General features: G+C 38.7%; 1 protein-coding gene across 1 annotated transcript; it reads left to right on the top strand.

Annotated features, from left to right (window-relative positions):
• The first annotated feature begins 1,311 nt into the window (after positions 1-1,311).
• Positions 1,312-20,640, top strand: MED30 (mediator complex subunit 30). The gene is made up of 4 exons (XM_004679624.2): positions 1,312-1,609; positions 13,493-13,651; positions 13,988-14,092; positions 20,128-20,640. Exons 1-4 carry the CDS (start codon positions 1,436-1,438, stop codon positions 20,221-20,223), a joined length of 534 nt encoding a protein of 177 aa, XP_004679681.1. The 5' UTR covers positions 1,312-1,435; the 3' UTR covers positions 20,224-20,640.
• Positions 20,641-20,855: the final 215 nt, after the last annotated feature.

Below are 20,855 nucleotides of genomic sequence, written 5' to 3'. Positions count from 1 at the left end.
GATCTGCCTGTTCTGCTCCCCACTCTGTCTCTGGTGAAGCCTCTCGCCCTCCGCATCTCTGGCCTGTACCCCAGTTCTGAATGCAGAAAGAAATAAATCTTTAAAAAAAAAAAAAACTTCAGATCCTGGAAAACATTTGGAGGACTCTCACTTCAGGATGTGGCACTGGTTTTTCTTGTCCCATGTTTCCTTCATAGAAGGGTCCAATATTCGGCATCCTCTCCCACTCATGCCAGATCCCACATGATTCCTAAATCCTTAGGATCATATTAGGGCCTTGAATGTTTGCCTCAAGACCCGCAACACAAATTGGTGTTCTATTTCCATGAGAGCAGGGCTTTTATAGGATCCATTTACTATGCTGTCTTAATGCCTAGGACTCAGCACACCGGTGCTCATTATTTGTTCATGGTAGTTACTCACTAAGGAGTTATTTGTGTTTTAAAACGTAAGTAGTTAATTCCTGTTTTAAAAAGCGATATAATGGTTCATATTATTTTTAGTAACTTTCCAGTGTTCTAAATAGAATAATTTTGTGCCTGTCACTCATTCTCACACTATTGACTAACTCCCCTTTTGCAAATGGACAGTAAGATGTAGGTGAGAGAATGGTTTCCTTTTTTTGTTTGTTTGTTTACATTTATAATGCCTTCCAGTCATCATTCCACATTTACTTATTTAGCACATTCTATGTGCCAAAGGCTAAATGCTGAGAACACAGTACGTGAATAAAAGGGTTTTTTTTGTTTGTTTGTTTTTTACATTTTCTTCCTAGTTTTTGTATAGGATGAGGGGAAATCCGTAAGTAAACACCAAAAATTATGGAGAACATCAGACAGTACTTTGTCAGAATAATAAAGGGGCGTGTTTGTGTGGGGTTGGGGCGGCGTTAATTTTATACTTGGCGATAGAGTAAAGGTGAGTAAATTATTTTGGGACTCACAGGTTACCAGTGGCAAGCTGTACGCGACTAAACAAGTACATTAACTCCTCTAAGACTGCTTCTTAATTGTAAAAGCACACTACTACAACAAACCTGACTAATTTGTTATAAGAAAAACGCTCAGCAGGAATCCCAAACCTAAAATAACACCGGCTCAGACTGGGAAACCCGCTCTGGAAACGCCCACCTGCTCCCAGCACTCGCACCGCCCACTCTAACCGTAACGTAACCTATGATTGGCTGGATAGTCTGTCCGTCAATCCTGACTGCCTGGGGCCTAGACTGGTTCCCAGGGAGTCAGCGAGTGGGCGGTTCCCGTGACGTTTGATGACGTGTTGCGTCACGGCGGGCGGAAGTCGCCGCCGCTGTTTTGAAATTGGGCCGCCCTGGGCTTCCTTGCTGGTGCCCACGCTGAGGCCCGCTGCGGGGTTCGCCAAGGCCCCCCCTGAAGTGGGCATTTAGGCCTTGCGGGTGCCCGGCGGTGACGGCACCATGTCCACCCCTCCGTTGGCGTCGGGGATGGCGCCCGGGCCTTTCGCCGGGCCCCAGGCTCAGCAGGCCGCCCGGGAGGTCAACACAGCATCGCTGTGCCGCATTGGCCAGGAGACGGTCCAGGACATCGTGTACCGCACCATGGAGATCTTCCAGCTCCTGAGGAACATGCAGGTGGGAAGGAGGGCCTGCGCTGCGGCGAGCGGCGTGGAGAAGGCTGGGTTTGTCTACCGGGGCGAGGGTGACTGGTTTAATCGGTACGCGGAGCTACACAAGTGTGGGGTAGCCCCGTGTGCATTCCTACGTGTTCGCCAAAGACGTTCTGTTCCCAAGAGCCTGGGTTGTAAAGGTGACATTTGCTTGCTATCAACGGACTGGATTTCTGGAAGACAGAAACCATGTTTTCTAGCCTTGGCCGAGTTTTCTAATTATTTGTCAGTCTTTCTGTCTTTAGATGCCTTTAAATTTGGCCCAATCTTTTTACGACTCCAAGGAGTTGAATAGTTCAGATTCTACTACCACTTACTTTAAACCTGTTCTTGGCACAATTCACGTGCAGTAGAAAGCACGTGAATTTATTTGAAGTTTTATTTATTTCAAGTTTTGTTATATGTACATACTTGTGAAACCGTCGTCTGAAACAACCTGAAAATGTTTCCTCAAACCATTTGCAATATTTACTTTTGATCTTTCATCCCCCAAGAAGCCTTAGATTTGCGTTCTGGCCCCATAGATTTAGTCTGCATTTTCTGGAGTTTCATGTGTAGTACTTTATTTGGTCTTCAACCCATCCTGTATCCTTAGTCATTTGTTTTTATTGCTGAATAGTGTATACATGCATATCACAATTTGTACAGTCGTTATCTGCTTGCTGACATTTGAGTTGTTTACTCTTTGAAGCCATCCATCTAGTGCCGATATAAGTATTTGCCGTTTAACTTTTAAGAAATTCTTAACTGGGAATTCTTTTCCATCCCGTCAGCAGTGTTTGACAACCAACACGCATTTTGTTAATGTTGTTTAGAAAATTCGCTCTTTCAATTTGTGATTTGTCTTTCCATTCTCTGCACATTTTTCTCTTGAACAACAGACATTTTAAATTCGATGGAGTCTACTTTTTTGTGGCCATGTATTACTCCTTAGTGTGGATCAACCACATCTTCTTGATCCAGTCATACATCAATAGGCTACTTCATGCCCTAGCTAAAATAGTGAATATGCTGCTGAACATTGCTTTGTGTGGCCTGTTTCATGTTCTTTGAATGACTGCCTGAGAGTAGTATTCTGGGTCATCTGATAATTTACATTTTTAGGCGTTCAAGGTAAATCCAGATTGCTCTTCATGATGGTTGTGCCATTTAATTTTCCCACCAACAGTTCAGTAAGATTTCTTTTTTCTGCGCACCCTCTCCACACTGTTATTTGAGGTCTTAATAGGGTCCATTCTCACACGGCTAAAACCATAATGAGATACTATCTCATGCAAGTGAGAATGGCACCTCTTACTAGAGGAAATGGTGAACAATTTTTTCATCTGTATTTTGGCCTTCTGGACATCCTCTTTATTGAGATGTCTGTACAATTTGAACACAAGATGCGGTGTTGTGCAGGGCTTGTGTTTGAACTGAGTCACAGGCCTGGCGTTGTTCTCTCTTCTCTTCCAGGACAGAACTTGACCCTGGGATGTTTTTGCCTGTTGTTAACAGGTGCTTGAGCTCTAAAGCATGTCTGGGTTCCTTTAGCATGGCTTGAGCCCTTGGGAGTGGGGACAGGTGTTTTAGCTATCTCAACCTAGGCAACCTTGTCTGCAAGGAGTTGTAGGTGTTCTGATTTGCTTCTCTCTGTGGATTAAGGCTCCAGCTGTTCTGTATTGAGAGCCCCACACTCTAGCCAGAATTCCTCACTCTGCACCCCAACCTTTGCAGCTCTCAACAGTGCACCCTCTGTCCTATGTGCCCCTGCACTCCTTATCAGGAGCAGTATTGGGTCTCAGGCATCCCCCATTTTGACATGTGCCCAACTCAACAGCGGTAGGGGGCGTTGCACAGCCTTCCGTTCCTCCCTGTGTGATTTGTAGGTTCTCGTTAAAGATAACAGCAAAATTCACATAAAGCTTTGCCTCTGTCCTTCCACTGGACCTTTGCTTCTAAAGTGTCTCTGCTTAAGTGTGGTTTTCGCTTGGGTTTTTTGGCTTTATTTTACTGCAGTTTAGTTGTGAGTGCCTGGGGCCAGCACAGTCTCCACCCTGCCCCCAGAATAATCCTTTTCACCCAAAAAAGGCATAACTGCAAAGTTACACGAAGCTCTATTCAGTGCTTGGCACTGCAGTTAAGGATACGCAGTACCAACACACTCTTAGAGTGCCCCCAACCCCCTTCTCATAAGTCAGTTATAAAGGAGCAGAAAGGAAGGGAGCTGACAGATATATTTGAAAGAATACTGTACTTGAGTGGCTCTGCAGGTAACACAGTTGGTGGTCAGTAATATGTTTGGGGCTTTGCTGTCCATCTGAGTTCCTTCAACATGAAGACAGGTGCAATTATAAGTGTAAGTTACACTTTGCTAGTGGTTTCCTGAGGATTTTTTTTTTTACTTCTTTATGCATACAGAACTGGGGTGCAGACCAGAGAGGCAGGGGCGGTGAGTGGATTCACCAGAGACAGAGTGGGGAGCAGGACACACAGACTGACAAAGTACACTGCTGAGGGGAGCAGCAGGTGAGACAGAGAGGCCTGCTGTGCTACATGGGTCACCTCCAGGGCTGGGGATGGAACTCACACTGAAGCCACTGCAGCTAGTTTGCAGTGCTCTGCTTTAACCTGCTCTACCTTAGGGAGACCCTTCCTGGGATGTTTTAAATATACTTCATGTCAAATGTCTCCATTTTGAGAGTAAGCATCACTTTCCCCCTTGATGTCTAAAGTTTTTTATGGAACACATCATTGCTTTAAAAAAAAAAAAATGGTATCTTTTGCCCTTGCATGCTGAGGTAGTCACGCCCCAGCTTGCGGTATCTCATGAAAGGCAGAAATGGGATGTGAAAGAGTAAAATATGCATGAGGATTGAGCAACAAGGCGAGGCTCAGAGATGTAATTTGGGGTCACCAGTTACATTAGGTGTCAAGTGGAACATGTTGGGTGCTGATTATTTTCATGGAGATTACAGTATGGATGAAAACAAATGAGACTGTGAATACAATGTAAACAATACAATTGATATTAGTAATAGGATTTGTAGGAGTGAAGAATGGCTTCTGTTCCTGATGGGAACTGAGAATATCAAAAACTTAAAATTCAGTGAATTTGTAGAGGAGACACTTTTAAGTGATTTAGTGAAATTACATGTTTTAGTAGTTTCCAACTGCACTTGAGAGAAATTTAACCACTTGCAGCTAGATGTATAAGCAGTGGTACAGCCTTGGGATGTAAGCAAGCACTGCTCTGTAGTTATCAAGGGTTGCGGGATCAAGGGTCATTAAGGAATAGATTTTGAGCTCAACTAAGTTTGCTCATGGAGTTAGCAGCAGCATTCGCTTACAATTTTAGTTAAATTCTTATCACGCTCTCTCTTAGCTTTTGTTACACCAAGAATCCACCTCTTCCTAAGGATTTAATCCTGCAGGACTGTTCACAATCCAGAGTGTCCACAACTATTGTCCTCATACTTAGAAGGATTCTTGTCTGGATGGTTATCTAATATTGCTAAGGTTTGCTTGGATCTATAAAGGATGTTAGGGTCTTCAGAAGCTTTACTAATTAGAGAATTATGACAATTTTAAGAGCAGAGTGAGATATTCTAAAAGACTGACTAGCTTTCTCCAGCTATTGAGAGAGGCATATGGCCAAGGTTTACTCACATAAGCACATGCAAAACCACATCCCAAGGGGGCACAGAGTGCTCCCTTTAGAGTCCGGCTGTCTGTGGATCTGTTTGCGGTATGGACATTAGAAGTCAGTCGGGAAAAACCAAGGCTCTATCGTGTTTGAGCACCCAGGAAGGTTGCTGCTCTCTGTCAGAATTAAGTTGAAAGGGTATTTTGCAGAGGGAGGTTTTGCAGCCAAAAGGACTTATAGAAGGGCATGATGAGAAAATAAAACCCTGACAGTTTAGAACAAGCCAGTAATAATAGGACGCTGGCAATTCCAGGGTAAGTATGTTAACGGAAGTCTTCTCATTTTGTTTGGTGGGGGTCAGGGTAAAAAAAGGAGGACTTCCTTTTCCTTTTTCCAGGAGGTAGTTCTATGTGGTAGGTAAGATCAGAGAGCGCTATCTGGTGCACAGTGACATTTGAAGAGCAAATGCGTGGAGGATTGTCATGCCTGGTCATTGCGCAGAGAGAGAGTACCACGGTGGGTGCTCTGCCACGGTGGGTCAGTAATGCTGCGGTGAAGTTGGAGCTATATATACATGTATCTTCAAATTAGTGCTTCATATTTTTCAGATTAATTACCCAGAGGTGGCAAAGTTAGATCAGATGGTATTTCTAGTCTTTTTGAGGACTCTTCAGCATCCACAATTCATCCCCACCAGCAGTATGATTCCTCTTTCTCCACACTTGTTTTTTTCTTTTCTTTTTTTTTTTTTTTTGCACATAATAGCTATTGTCACAACATCGTTTTGACTTAATTTCCTATTGGCTATCTGTGTCTTCTTTGGAGAAAGATCTATTCAGCTCATCTTGCGTATGTTTTAGTCTGGTTGCTTGTTGAATTTTATGAGTTCTTCGTATATTTTGGATATATATATACCCTTGCCACATAGATATATAATTTGCAAATCACTCTTCCTATTTCATAGGGATGTCTTTTTTTTTTTTTTTTAAAGATTTATTTATTTGTGCATACAGAACTGGGGTACAGACCAGAGGCTTAGGGGTGGCGAGAGGCTTCACCAGAGACAGAGTGGGGAGAACAGGCAGATCGACAAAGTACACTGCTGAGGGGAGCAGCGGGCAGGTCAGGAGAGGTCTGCCATGTGGTCACCTCCGGGGCAGGCGGGAATCGAACTCATGCGGAAGCGGCTTTAGCTTCTTAGTGCTTTAACACGCTGCGCCACCAGGGAGGGCCAGGATGTCTTTTTTTTTTGATGAAAATTTCTTCAGCTGTGAAGAAGCTTCTTAGTTTGATATAGTTCCATTTTTTAAATTTTTGTCTCACCTGTTTTCTGCTATGTCTTGTGTCAGTTTTTACATGATATCTTCAAGCTATTTTGGTTAATTTTTGTGTGTGACTTTAGTATGCAATGGTTTCATTCATTTTCATGTGGCTGTCTGTTTTTCCAGTACAACCCATTAAAGGGTCTTTCCTTGCTCCATTGCATGCTCTTGATTCCTTTGTCATAAATTAATTATACATCTAAGTGTGGGTTTATTCTGGGTTCTCAGTTCTGGACTGATAATCAGTTTATCTGTTTTTCTTCTAGTACAATGCTGTTTTGATTACTCTTGCTTAGTTAGGGTGCATGGTTGATCTCCATTTTGCTTCTTTCTTTTTTTCCCTCTAGTTGTTTGTGATATTCAGGGTATTTGACAGTTCCAAGGATTGTGGGTTTTGATCCATTCCTATGAAGAATATTGGGGTGTTGCTATGGATTGCCTTGGATCTGTATGTTTTGCACTGGTCTTCATTTCCTTAAGTTTAATCCTAGATTTTTACTGTGTTTTGATGTGATTGTAAATGTGTCTGTTTTCCTAATTTCTCTTTCTGCCAGCCCATTGTTCATGTAACGTCAGATTTTATGTGATTCTTTTTATTTTACAAAGTAAGCCGATGGTGATAAAAATGCCCCTCTTAGTATCATTTTTGCTGTATCCCTCACATTCTGATAAATGATGCCTTCACTTTAATTTGTCTCTAGGATTTTTTATTTCCTTTTTTGTACCCTTAATTTATGACCCAATAGTTGTTCAATAGCATGTTGTTTAGTCTCCACAGAGTTGTTGGTTTTCCCGCTTCTTTAGGTTAATTTCTCATTTTTTTTTTTAGCATTCGAGTCTGAAATGATATGATTTCTGTTTAGTAGTTAATTGGTGCCTAAGATAATTAGGACCCTTGATAAACCAGGACTAGGAAACACCAGTGGGGGCCAACAAAACAATAGCAGGGGAAGCCTGCACCACCGAGAGCAAATGACTTTCAAAACACTCAGGCAGGTTACCTGCCCCCAGTTAGCATTGTGTTTTAAAGCCCCTTGTAGGGAAATGGTGGCCATAACAATCCCACTAACTGCCCAGTGGAGCAGGACTCAGGTTGTCTGGATCCAGAGAGGGACCCGGTGAGCAGTCCCTGCACCCTATATATGCCAAGGGTCCCTCCCTATTCTGTGCAGTTGTTCTTCCGTAGACACTGCTTCTCAGCCCCTCCCGAGAGTGCTGTTGCTAATAAACTGCCATCTTGCTGGCCTGGATTTGGCTTTGAATTCTTTTCTTGCCTTAGTCAAGAAGTGAAAAATCTTCAGCCTGGCAACATCTCCACCTTCATAAATTTATTGAGACTTGTTTCGTGTCTCAGCATATGGGCTATCCTTGCAAATGTTCCAAGAACACTTGAAAATAATGTTGTTTGGGGTGGAATTCTTTGTAGATATCTATTAGGACCCGCTCATCTAATTTGTTAGTTAAGGGCATTGTTTCCTTATTGATTTTCTCTGTGGCTCATCTGTCCACTTTTCTAAGCATAGCGTCAAGGTCCCTACTGTTGTGTTGCTGTTGAGGTCTTCCTTCAGGCCTATGAACATTTGCATTATATTTTCTTGTGCTCCTGTGATGGGTGTGTATAGATACTAATATGCTTGTCTTTCTGTTGTGTTAATTCACTTATCACTTCCATTGTTCTCTTGTTAACTTCTTTGGCTAGAAGTATATTACTTGATAGGTATGTTGGGGTTCCCTACTTGCACTGTACCATTGCGTGGTACCTTATTCCTCCCCTTCACTTAAGGCTATATTGTCTTAGAGCTTAAATGAGACTCTTCGTGGGGTTTTCTGTTTTTAATCTTTCCAATCAATTTACCTTTTTATTGGTGAATCCATCCATTTACATTTAATGTAATCATGTGTTATGTGAGTACATGCTTACTGCCTGTTTCTGGTTTGCTTTCTGGTTCTGTTTATCACCTTGTTTGATTTTTTTTGTAAATTATCTTTCAGCATTTCTTGTTAGGGGGCTTTAGTGGTGTAAAACTCCTTCAGCTTTTATTTTTCTGGGGTAGTGTTTATTTTGCCTATATATTTGAAAGAGAATTTGCCAGATACAGCATTTTTTTTAAAAAAAGATTTATTTATTTATGCAGAACAGAGGTACAGGGGCAGTGAGAGGATTCACCAGAGACAGAGTGGAGTAGAACAGGCAGATCCACAGAAATACACTCCTGGGGAGAGCAGTGGGCTAAACTGGAGAGTTCTGCTGCGCCCTGTGGGTCAGCTCCCTGGCCAGGGATTGAACTCATGCTGAAGTGGCTGCAGTGAGCTTGCAGTGCTCGCTCGCTGCACCACCAGGGAGTCCCCAGATAGAGCATTCTTAATCTGATAGGTCTTATCTTTAAGGATTTTGAATGTCATTCCACTTGTCCTGGCCTGTAGATTTTTTTCTTTTTCCTGAGTGATCTGATGGTAATCTGAGGGTGGTATTTTCATCTGTTACTTTTCCTTGCTGCTGCCTTTATTATTCATATTCTTGGGCTTGGGCTTGTGATAATTTCCCTACTGTCTTGGTGTGGGGCTTTTTTCACTTAAGTAATTACCTGTTGTATTAGTTTCTTTAACTTGTATATTCAGTTCCTTCCTCATGCCTGGGCAGGTCTCAGTTATTATGTAGATGAATTATTATGTAGATTAATAAGATCTCTGTTGCCTTTTCCTTTTCTTCTGGGATTCCTTATGGCATCTTTCCTAATAGGTTTGGATATTTCATCTTTTTAGTTTTATTTTTCCTTCTTCTACCTGAATGACTTCTAGCTTTTATCTTCAAACTCATTGGGGTTTGTTACTCCACTAGGTCTGTTATTCTACAGTTTTCTGTAATACTCTTGATCTCATTTATTGAGTTCTTCACATTCTGAATCTGTTAACTTTTTACTTAAAACTTTAGTCTCTCTGTTCATTAATCTTATTACTGAATTCATTGAATTGTTTTTCTGAGTTTATTTGTGTCTGAGTTTCTTTGTGGTATCTAGAATTCATTATCCATTAGATCATAATAGCCTAAAGTTTTGTTTCTGGAAAGTATTCTTTCCTGTCATGCCATTTACATTGAAGTCTCAGATTGCCTGGTGACTTCCCATGAAACTAGACTACAGTCTTTGAGATAATTTCTTGCTTTTTCTGGTAATCAAAAAAAAAAAAAAATTATGTTGTTTCAGCAGCTTAAACTTGAGCTGCATGTATTTTTCTTTTCCAGCAGGTGGTGCTATGACTTTTTTTTTTTTTTTTTTTTTTTTTGGTTACTGCTGCCTTCTGTATCTGCTTTGGGAAACCTGGAGATGGTAGTTAAGCTGCTGTTGTATTCATGGGGCAGATGGGGAGGGGAGAATTTGGGGGGGGGGCAGCACCTGTTGTGGATGTGCTGAGGAGGGAGTGCTGGTTCAGGTGTGTGGTCCCAGTGTTACCCTCTTCTTTAGGGTTGTAAATCTGAGATTGTCTGGTTGTTGGTTGTTCACAAACTGGTCAGATCTCAGGTTGGGGGTGGGGAGGGAAGTGTAGTCTGTACCTCAGTCTCCGTTGTCCTTGCTGGGGTCCCTGCCCTGTGCAGCATTTCAGCTGCTCTGCTTTAGGCTCTACAGGCCACGTGTTTGTGCCTCCACAGGTCTCTGTTCTGCCTTCTTAGGACCTTTGGACCGCACTGCCATCTGAGTCCCCCACCCACCCCCATTCCAGCATTCCATCACCTTGGCTTTCAGATGCCTGCATCTCCATGGCATCCGGTCAGAGGTAGTCTGTGTTGGTCTCTGAGGCCAGGGCAGGGGCACACTTCACACCTAAATGAGATACTGTTCCTTAACAGGGGTTCCTTTTATGAGGGAGTACAAAGCCCTCCTTTGTTGCTGTCTTGATGGTGATCACCTATATATTTTGTACTCATCTCATTGACTTTTTACTGATAGCAGCATTTTGTCATATCACTTCCTTTTTAATGTTCTAACTTTCCCCCCTTCTCTTATTGCATTGGCCTGTGCTTCCAGAACAGCATTTATTGGTAGTAGGGGTTTTGGTATAGGGAATGATATCAGTTTTCACACTAATCATGACACTTTTTTTTTAAAGCTTTATTATTTATGCATACAGAACTGGGGTACAGGCCAGAGTTTCAGGGGTGGTGAGAGGATTCACCAGAGACAGAGTGGTGAGCAGAACAGGCAGATTGCTGAGAGAGGCAGTGGGTGGGTGGGCCAGGAAAGGCTGCCATGCCATGCACATCACCTCCAGGGCAGGGATTGAACTCATGATGAAGTGGCTTTAGCTTCTTAATGCTGTGCTTTTACCCACTGCGCCACCAGGGAGAGTCAATGACACTGACTTTTTTACTGAGATAAATGTATTTTATCATGTTGGCAGTTTTCAAGTCTTTCATATTTGTTTTCATGATACTGAATTTAGTTGAATGCCTTATTAGTGTCTAGGGATGTGATCATATGTGTATAGATTATTATTCATGAGTGATTATGATTTATATTTTTACATTATATATATATCAAGCATCTTAGGCACTATTACAACTATACTCTGTAGTACAGGAACCTTGTCTTTTGCATTCAGTGCAGCTTCTAGAACAGTGCCTGACACATGAAAAATGTGCAGTCATTATTTTTTTTAGTCTTTCCCTTCTTTAAGAAGCTGATATTGATATGAAAATGTGATACCCAACCTTACTGTAAAGGTGAATTTCAGGAAGGTGATTCTTGGCATTTATTAAATTTTGCTTTCCATTATGAAAGGTTTTATCAAGAATTCTTTCACGTGAAACACACTTTTAGTGAATTTTGACTATAGATTTACAAGTAAAATAACTCACTGAAGAGAATTAAAACCTTCTCTTTATGTGTATTGTGTTAAATATGGCAACACAAATGTGAAATAAGTCCAGTTTTTACTTCATGGAAAGTGTGGACAAAGTGGTAAATCTTAGAAAATATCTTTTTAAAGGTAGTGTTTCTGTCTGAAACACCTAATCATTATACTTATTACCCAAACAAGAAAGTAGGGATCCCTTGAAATTTTCTCTGGTTAGTCTGAAAGTTCATAAACTGCTAAGGTTTATAAGGAGAAATTGTATATTGGATTGGGGGAGGGGTGAACTCTTAATGCTTTACTCCTTAAAACTGTTAAGATTAATTCAACCTTTTGGCTTTTATCACATTTCTTGAGGTATTGGCCTTAGAGGCTTTAATGCTTCAGAATTTCTGAAAATCCTAATAAATCTTCTGAGATTATTTGAAATAAGACATTATCTCCTTAACTTACAAACCATTACATACAGGAAATTTGGAAGTGCAAGTAAAATAGAAAATAAATTATTCAAGCCTATATCCCATTACATCTTTCATCAATTATGTTTTAGCTTTTTCTTATGTTTATGGTTTTAATGATAGGTGTCCTGTTTTCTTTGAATATACCGTGCAGTTTTTGTTTACATTCCTATCTCATCTGCTTAGGAAAGAAGTATGAACTGAAATTTAGAAAAAATAGATTAATCTAAAGTAGTGTCTTGGTCCCAAGATAAGCAGACACGTGGTCTCTTAACAATGAAAGCAACTCCTACACAAGGAAACTGAGTGTAAACATTAATTCTAATATTAGGATGATACAGATTCAAAGTGTAGAATTAAAATACGAGGGGCAGAAAGATTTTGCTCATGAGGAGCAAAAGGGATGTAAAAGATATGTAAGTTCTAAAAGCCCATTTCCATTTTTCTGATTTTAGCATTTCAATATGTAATTTTAGCTTCTCTTAATGCACCTCCTAAATTAAAAGGATGTAAGTGGGGCCTCCTTGCTGGCCCAGGGGTTAAGGCTCAGTGTTACCATCATGATGGCCTGAGTTCTATCCCCGCTCAGGGAGCCCACATGGCTCAGGAGACCTCTGTTGGTCCCGCCTACTGCTCCCCTCAGCAGTGGGTGTCAGTCAGCCTTTTCTGCTCCCCACACTGTCTATGGTGAATCCTCTCACCGCCCCCCCCCACCTCTGACCTGCACTTTAATTCTTCTATACAAAAATAAAATCTTTATCTCAGAAGCTTACATGTTTTATTTTTTGTAGATAATGATCACAGCTGTTCCATGTAGTAATTAATGATGTTCAAGTAGAGATTGACTTACTCTTGATTGCTTTTTTTTTTTTAAGATTTATTTATTTATGGATACAGAACCAGGCTAGCGGTAAAGGGGCATTGAGAGGAGTCACCATAGATAAAGTGGGGAGCAGAACAGTTGGGAAAGTACACTGCTGAGGGGAGCAGTAGGCGACACAGTAGAGGTTTGCTGCGCCATGTGGGTCACCTCCCTGGCCAGGGATTGAAAACATGCTGCAGTGACTGCGGATAGCTTCATAGTGCTGTGCTTTAATGCGTTATGCCACCAGGGAGGGCCCTGATTTCTTTTTAAAGTAAAATTTTCGGTGACATCCTTACATTCTAATGCCATGAGTATCTTAATGTAGTTTGCTAAGGTATTTTGAGTGGTTGCAATAACACCAGCATACTTTTCTGTTGCTGAAAAGTCCTGATCTCCTTTTTTTAAACTGCATTTTTAACTTCTTGGTTGAATTTAGCATGCTGCCTTTTATATAACTTTAATATTAAAGTTGGACATTCTTTAAAGTTATGGTATACCTGAAAATTAGAGGGGAAAGTATTTCAGCTTGTCAGAGGTACATTTTTCTCTAGGTCTGTTTCACAGCACTGGAACAGTATACCAAGGAGCTAAAAAGTGAGCGTGTACTACTCCGAATTTTCAAAAACTGCACTTTATGCTTTTATGCAGCGCTTTTTAGAAAGGTGCTTTGTTTTTGGCTAGGTTTACTTATGGAAAATCTTGATTTTATTTATTTTGTTTTGTTTCATAGCTGCCAAATGGTGTCACTTACCATACTGGGACATATCAAGACCGGTTAACTAAGCTACAAGATCATCTTCGCCAACTCTCTATTCTCTTTAGGAAACTGAGATTGGTGTATGACAAATGCAATGAGAACTGCGGCGGGATGGATCCCATTCCGGTAGAGGCAAGTTAATGGGAGGTGGCAGATGAATACACAATGTGTCTCAATCTATTTGTGATCCCCCATTTTAAAAATTTCCAGATTTTTAATTCTCAATTTTTTTAATGAAGTGTGTATATACACACATAGATATGTGTGTGTGTATAAAATAAGCTGAATTAGATATTACTTAGTTGTATGAGACAGCTAATAAATGTTGTTTTGCCTAAGGGATGTCAACAGCTAATGCATGTAATGCATTAAAATAATAAACTTCTAATGCTGTTATTTAACTCAGCCATCACCTGAATTAAAGTCTAAAATACAGTTGATTTTTGATTTAACTTTTGTTGCTTCCAGCAACTTATTCCATACGTTGAAGAAGATGGCTCAAAGAATGATGACCGGATTGGCCCACCTCGTTTTGCAAGTGAAGAGAGGAGGGAAATTGCTGAAGTAAATAAGGTGAGTTAGTTGTACATCTTTTACATCAAAAATACTGATAAAAGTTGTAAGAAAATCTTACATAACTCAACATAGTTGGAGATAAAGATTACATGAAGTTGCTTCTGTAGCAAATGTATGACCATTGAACTAAAATGTGAGTAGAAATGCCCTATGGCTACTCTGAAGGGAGCTCACAGAATTCATATAGTAAAACTTCACAGGCATTCAGTCATAATCCATTTACTTTTTTAACCCCGGGCAGATTTCTAGCTTAGCATATTCGGGGCATCAAGTAATAAAATTTACAAATAGGAAATATGAATGTTTTAGTACCTGAATAAGAAGTTAACTCAAAAGATGTTCATATACTTTTCATAAAAACAGGTATGTTCACTGTCCACCCCAGCCAAAGTTGTCTTAAAGTACATGAGAGCAATTCAGTTCACGTATGTGAGTCATTTGATAGCACACTTAAAAACTGACATGATAATAACAGACATAAAGTACCTTACACCACTGTGTTTAATTTTAGAAGTTCTAGCCAATACAAAAAGATAAGAAACTTTAGAAAGCAGGCTGATAGACAAGTTTAACAAGAACTCAGTTGATTAGTAATGGTCTTAAGAGTTAAATAAGAGATTTATGTGGGATTGGTTTATAGCATTATAAGAAAATATTAATTACATTATAAGATCCTGTTTACAATTGCAACAATATTGTAATAGGAACTGATGAAAATATATGTATAAACTTCTCATGAAGCTGTGAGAGACTTCATGAGTTATGATATTAAAAACTAAGTCTGAATAGTAATTCTCTTGAAAATACCCAATCTTTTAATATAATACTAATCTAAGTAGGAGTATTTCTTAAGACTATGCCAAGATATCAAAAAACATTATTCTTTTTACTGAAGCAGATGAGTAAAATGATCACAAAAGTGGTCTTCCTGTTGGAGGAGACTATGACAGAAGAGTGGTTATGGACAATTATTCTTTTAAAGTACACTATGTATCAAAACAAATTTCAGAGTTGGAAAATAAGCCCTGGTATTGGAGTTGCGGCTTCTCAGGTGTAATGAGGAACTGCCCCCCCGCCCCCGGACACAGACCACAGGGAGAGGCCAGAAAGAGTCAGTAAACCATTCCAGTCTGGGGAGTGGCAAGACCAAGTAGTTTTCTGCACCTATCGCACCGTGGAGTACAGAGGGCAGAGCTGGGTTCAGTCCCATGTACCACCCTATCATCTCGTTTGCATGACACTATTTCAAGGCTGAATTCTGGGAGCAAGAAAAGCCAGCAAGATGCAGGTCAGAAGGTGAGGCCCTTCAGTTGGCTGGGTGATCCAGCCATTGCATCCTCTTGATGACCTCTCCCAATACCTGCAAAGTAAGAAAGTACTATCGAAAGCACTTATGACTTAAAAAAGTACAAGTTAAGAATATTTTCAGCAAATTTATGAATAAGCATGAAAAATGTATAGTAGGAAATTGGTAGGGAATGAGCAGAAGACTGGGATCATGATTATTCTTTCAGATCTAAGTTGTAATAAGGAAGTTTTTAAATTACAATGAAGTATGTATATAATGACTTTCAAATACCACATTTGAGTGACCGCTACTGTAGATTTTGATACTTAAATTCAACTGCCTCTTATATGAAACGTATTATTTCTAAGCCATGAAATTAGGAAAAAATACTCAAAAAATTCTTAACCAGCTATCAGCCTAGAATTTTGGGTTTTAAAAGATATACCAAATATCTTTTATATTAGTTATAATTTTTCTCCACATGACAATTTAGCTCTTGCAGTCTCCCTGTTTCTTACCCGTGTCCATACTTTGTCACCCCATTATGTTAGATGCATTTATATCATAATTGGGGCTCAATAAATATCTGTTCATAATATTATGATACATATTATTGTTAAGATACATAGTCAACTAGGATGACATTTCCTTGTTAAATAATTGACTTCTATAGTTTAAAAATATTGCTTAGTTCTTTATATACCTGTGGCAACAGCATATCACTGTTTCTGGTTTTCTACAAAGGCAGAGTATCAGACACTTCCCCTGTAGTGCACTGTCTTTGTGTGAGCTCTATATTGTATACTCTAGGTCTGATCTTTAGCGATTGTTCTGGCATTTTCAGTCACCTCTCCTGTTAGTTTCCTCAACCTCTTTCTTGTTATGCCCTTGCTAGTATTGTACATAGCTTCTTTAGAAATGCAGGGTCTTAAGTTTTAAAGTTGTCATATATCCAGTTGGATAGTTTTACTAGCTTTAGAATTTATGTGATAATTTTAGTCTATAATCTTGTAGTATAGGGCTTGGCAAACTCCAAAGGGCCAGTTAATAAGTATTTAACACTTTGGGGGACACATATAGTCTTTGTTGTATTATAATAACCATTCTTAGGTCATGGGCCTTAAGAAGCAAACATTTTACTGTACAGTTTGCCCAGCCCTGTTTATTGTGCTTTGTGAACTTAATCAGATATTGTAAGTGGACTACATCAGTGCCTTTTTTCTTTGGGGGCCTGCAGCTGTCAGTTTTTGAGTTATTTAGGGTTATTCAGCTTCTTCCGAGAAAAACCTTCTGGTGCACTAGTAGATTCTGTCATCAAACTGCTGAGCTGGGGACACTGAATAAACAGCTGTTCTCGGTCAGTCTCATAGGAGTACTATTCCCTGGGAGGTGGGCAGGGCACAGATAGAGCTACTTACTGAGTCTCCTATTGGCGGAAAGCAGGTATGACCCCCGGGGCCCTCAGCCCTTCCTTAGTTTTCATCTCCAGTCCTCCCCTGATGCTTGGTAAGTACCTGTCGCTCATTTCCCAGGGTCTGTTCTCAGTGGTATCTGAGAGTCACCTGGACATTGTTTCCTCCTCTGCTAAGTCAATTATTGCTCCCCTTCTACTTTTTGTCTTTAAAATTTATTGCCTTGCATCTTAGCTCTTTACTCTGTGCTGATCATTTTTCTAAGCCTTTTCCCGTTCCAGACTTAAAAAAAAACTTTGAGAATCAGACATTTGAGAACTTAATAAGATCTGTTCAGTTTGCTGCTGTTATTAACTTTGTGGAATAACCAAAATAGATTTTACCCCAAGAGGGAAGGCTCCATTTAGATGTTTTAATATTTTTTTTGATTTAGAAGTGAAGTATCTCTTTGATGACCTCATTATGCTCTCTTTTTAAACAGTTGTTACTCTATTTTAAGATAGGAGTAGAGAATTAGTAAGATAAAAGATGGGTTAACTCAAATTGAAATCCCCCTAGGAAGAAGGCAGAATAAAGCTACCTAACAGTTACTCATGTATAACTGTTACTCAGTGTTATAGAAGGGGAGTGCAAAATTGGAAAAGAACAAATATGATTAGTTTGCATTGTTTTTTTCCTTAATGGCATACATATACTTAAGTGAGAAAAAATATCAAAAATGGCTAAAATAAGACAAAAGGAACATAAAATTTAACTCTCACTTTAAACTTTTTTAAAAAATACATCTGTATGGTGGTGATAAGACGTTAAAGTTCACAACAATCTTAGTGACTGATGTACATTAAGGAAAAAACAAGCTTCAGCTTGATTGGCAGATTTTTTTTCTTTTCTAGGCTTTTAGGAAGCCTTGTTTTTCCTTTGAATACTAAAATATTCAGATATTTGTGTACCTACTGAGTGCAGGTGTGTCTGCCATTGTGCACATTTCACACATAATTTCTTGGTGGACATAAGACTAGTGAAAACAACCAAACCATTAGACCTTTTTAAATATATTGGCATGTGTTTATATTAAATGATTAAATTGCTTTATGAACCTACATAAACAGTAATAGTTATATTCTTTGTGTTCAGTGAAAATACCCAGAATATTACAATGCATATTCCCTTTCATCCTAAATAAGGAAAAAAAAAAAAAAAGTATATACCCTGTAGTTGATCCTTATGGTCTTTTCCAAAACATTTCCGTATCTTGTACTTGGAAATTGTACAGAACAACCAGTACCTACTGTAGTAGCATGAAATGCGTAATCACATTGATAGAGCTGGAAGGGCTTACACAAACTGAAACCGAAAGGTAAACACCAGATGATCTCATGTGAGATATAGAGAAAGCAAGCAGACGGTCAGAGAGAGACAAACTTTAAAACCAGTCCTTGAAAGTTGATCACAAATCTGAGAGGCATAATGGAGGTTTGGGAAGAACATGATGGACTTTGGAGGAGGTGTCTTGGCGGTGGGAGATCCACAATAACCATACCTGCGGGAAGAAATCCTTTCCTGTCAACATACTAAGGATGTAAAATAACAGTAAATGTATAAGCAGTATTTCATGTAGATCAAATGATAGAATAGCCAAGTTTTAGTCAGAGTTTTGACTTGCTTAATACTTTTCATGTCTTAGAATGCATAATCCTTATATACAGAAATGAATGAGGTTTGAAATTAGATGTTTTAAAGCACATCAGTCTTTTTGCTTAAGATTATTCTGTTAATATGGGAAAAAAGAGGTGTAGTTTTTACAAGGTTGACATAATTGAGTCCATGCCCTCTGACCCAATTGTTACAGCCTTTGTATGAATATTAAGTTACATGGTATGAGTTAGCATAAACAAAGTATCTACTTACAGATTCACCTGTTAATGTAACAAATTAGCCACAGCTGATGGATTTTGATAATAGCAGCTGTCAACCTCTGTTAAAATCAATCAGTGGCAAAATTGTATATATTAAATCCTGTATCATGTCTTGAAAATTTATTTACAATAAGCATACTCATAAGCATAACTGTCAGCTTTGCTGTTGATAGCTTCATGATGTGTTTTGGCTTTAGGCATTATGTTTAACTTTTAAAAACTAAGGGAAAATCTCAATGCTTTATACTTAAAAAAGGTTTACTGTTGCCTCAAATTGAATATTATCTTGAAATTTTATAATTTTTAGCTCTCACTATTTTAAGAATGAGATGAATTTTAATGCATCAGAACTTATATTCTTTAAGTGATACCAAATGGGATTTGGTATTATCATTTTTCAGCTCACAGTTGTCTGGGTCCACTTGGTTACATACTTAATTGCTTAAATAATGATCACATACTTAAAACTTGGAAGACTGAAGAAAAATGCTTAACTAAAATATCAACTGTATCCTTGTCCCAATAAACTTAAGTTTTAGAGTCATGTTCTATTTTTTGTATTGTCAGTATGTTTTATCTGTGTCTTTTCAACTATAGATTACATTTAAGTATAGACTACATTTAAAGTCTTTAAATCTGAACATCCATTTTATTTCTCTAAATAGAACTAATATGAACAACTTAATTTTTATTTCATTAAAAATAGAAATATTCATCTCTTTATAATGAACATAAACTATTTTATCTGGAGAGATTTTAATATAGCATCTTTAAATAGTTCTAAGTGTAATGTTTCCAAAGGTTTATTGAATGATTATTTATAGCTAGGAGACAATTTGAACAAAAGTTCTATTTTTGTCTCATTTTACATTTCCTAGATAGGAAATTTCCTGAGTTTATAAACCATGCGCTTCAAATCCTTACTACAAACCTGAATGTAAAGGTACAGAGACATGCTATGTGCATTCAGGAATTGTATTTTTATTATAATTTTCTATTGGCAGCTTATGTTCCATGTCTACCACTATCATTTGGTAAACGCTGACTTGCCTGCTAGCCACAGTTCTAACACTTTATATGGAAACTGAAGCAACTGAGTGATTATTAGTTAGTGAAGGGACTGTGTGTAAACCTGCTCTAGAAGTTGTGCTTCTAGACCATCGTGTTCCACTGCCTGCTGGAACGGCTGTGCGCTTCAGAGACTGGAGCCAGTGGCCCCTCAGCGGGCCAAGTTAGAATTCTAAATGCCTTTCTGTGAGTATTTGTGGCCAGGAAAGCAATAAGCCCTCTGCCTAAAGAAAGATTTCGCTTAATTTCTGTCTGAATCATCCGAGTCCTAACTTAAGACATTTTAATCTTCTAACTTCATGATCTAGATTTCATAAAACAATTTTGAAAAAATTTTTGTTTCTACAGAAACTCAAACAGAAGAATCAACAGCTGAAGCAAATTATGGATCAATTACGAAATCTCATCTGGGATATAAATGCCATGTTGGCAATGAGGAACTAAACTGATATATAAATTTCGTGCTTTACACGTTAACACCAGTTTTCCCCTCAAGTATGTTCTTTTCTCTGTAAACGATTGTCTGTTTTTTAGTCAGTGGAATTAAAGTTCCTATTTTTACATTTTGTTTTAAAGTATTTATTAGCAAGTTTTTCCCCCAACTGTTCTGTGAAAGATTATTGTAATAGACTTTGAATGGGGAGTTAGTTATTCTTCATGAATTGACTCTAAAAAGCAAAATTAAGTTTTGTAAATAAATTTTTCAATTTGCTAAGTACTGGTTTTGTTTATTGCCGTTTCAGAAGAAAATGAAAGATTTAAATATTTTTGTGAGTGAAAAGTTAGAGGTAGGTTAACAATTTCATTTGAACTTTTTAAACTCTGTCCCAAGCAAGTTAAAATGAGAATTTAATTTTTAAAATGCTGAAGTAGATGAAAATTACTTTTACTATGTTCAAGTGTTTGTTTTTAAAAGACAGAACTTGCCAATTAAAGCCAAACAGTTTGAGGATGGACACATTGCAGTAATAGTTTATTACCATAGTAATAAAGGAAGCAATCCTTTATCTGTTTTTTTCAGCTGCCACCCTGAAATAAATGAATGCATCTTGCAAACATTTAAGCACCAAGGACTT

This window comes from Condylura cristata, unplaced genomic scaffold, assembly GCF_000260355.1.
Source record: "Condylura cristata isolate star-nosed mole 26May11 unplaced genomic scaffold, ConCri1.0 scaffold00009, whole genome shotgun sequence".
In the NCBI taxonomy this organism is placed as follows: domain Eukaryota; kingdom Metazoa; phylum Chordata; class Mammalia; order Eulipotyphla; family Talpidae; genus Condylura; species Condylura cristata.
Note: the sequence above shows the minus strand (reverse complement) of the source record. Positions and strands in the feature narration are given on the sequence as shown.

Coding starts and splice junctions, on each gene's coding strand:
- MED30 (XM_004679624.2), top strand. CDS start 1,436: ATGTCCACCCCTCCGTTGGCGTCGGGGATGGCGCCCGGGCCTTTCGCC. Junction 1,610..13,492: donor AGCTCCTGAGGAACATGCAG/GTGGGAAGGAGG, acceptor TTTGTTTCATAG/CTGCCAAATGGTGTCACTTA. Junction 13,652..13,987: donor TGGATCCCATTCCGGTAGAG/GCAAGTTAATGG, acceptor TGTTGCTTCCAG/CAACTTATTCCATACGTTGA.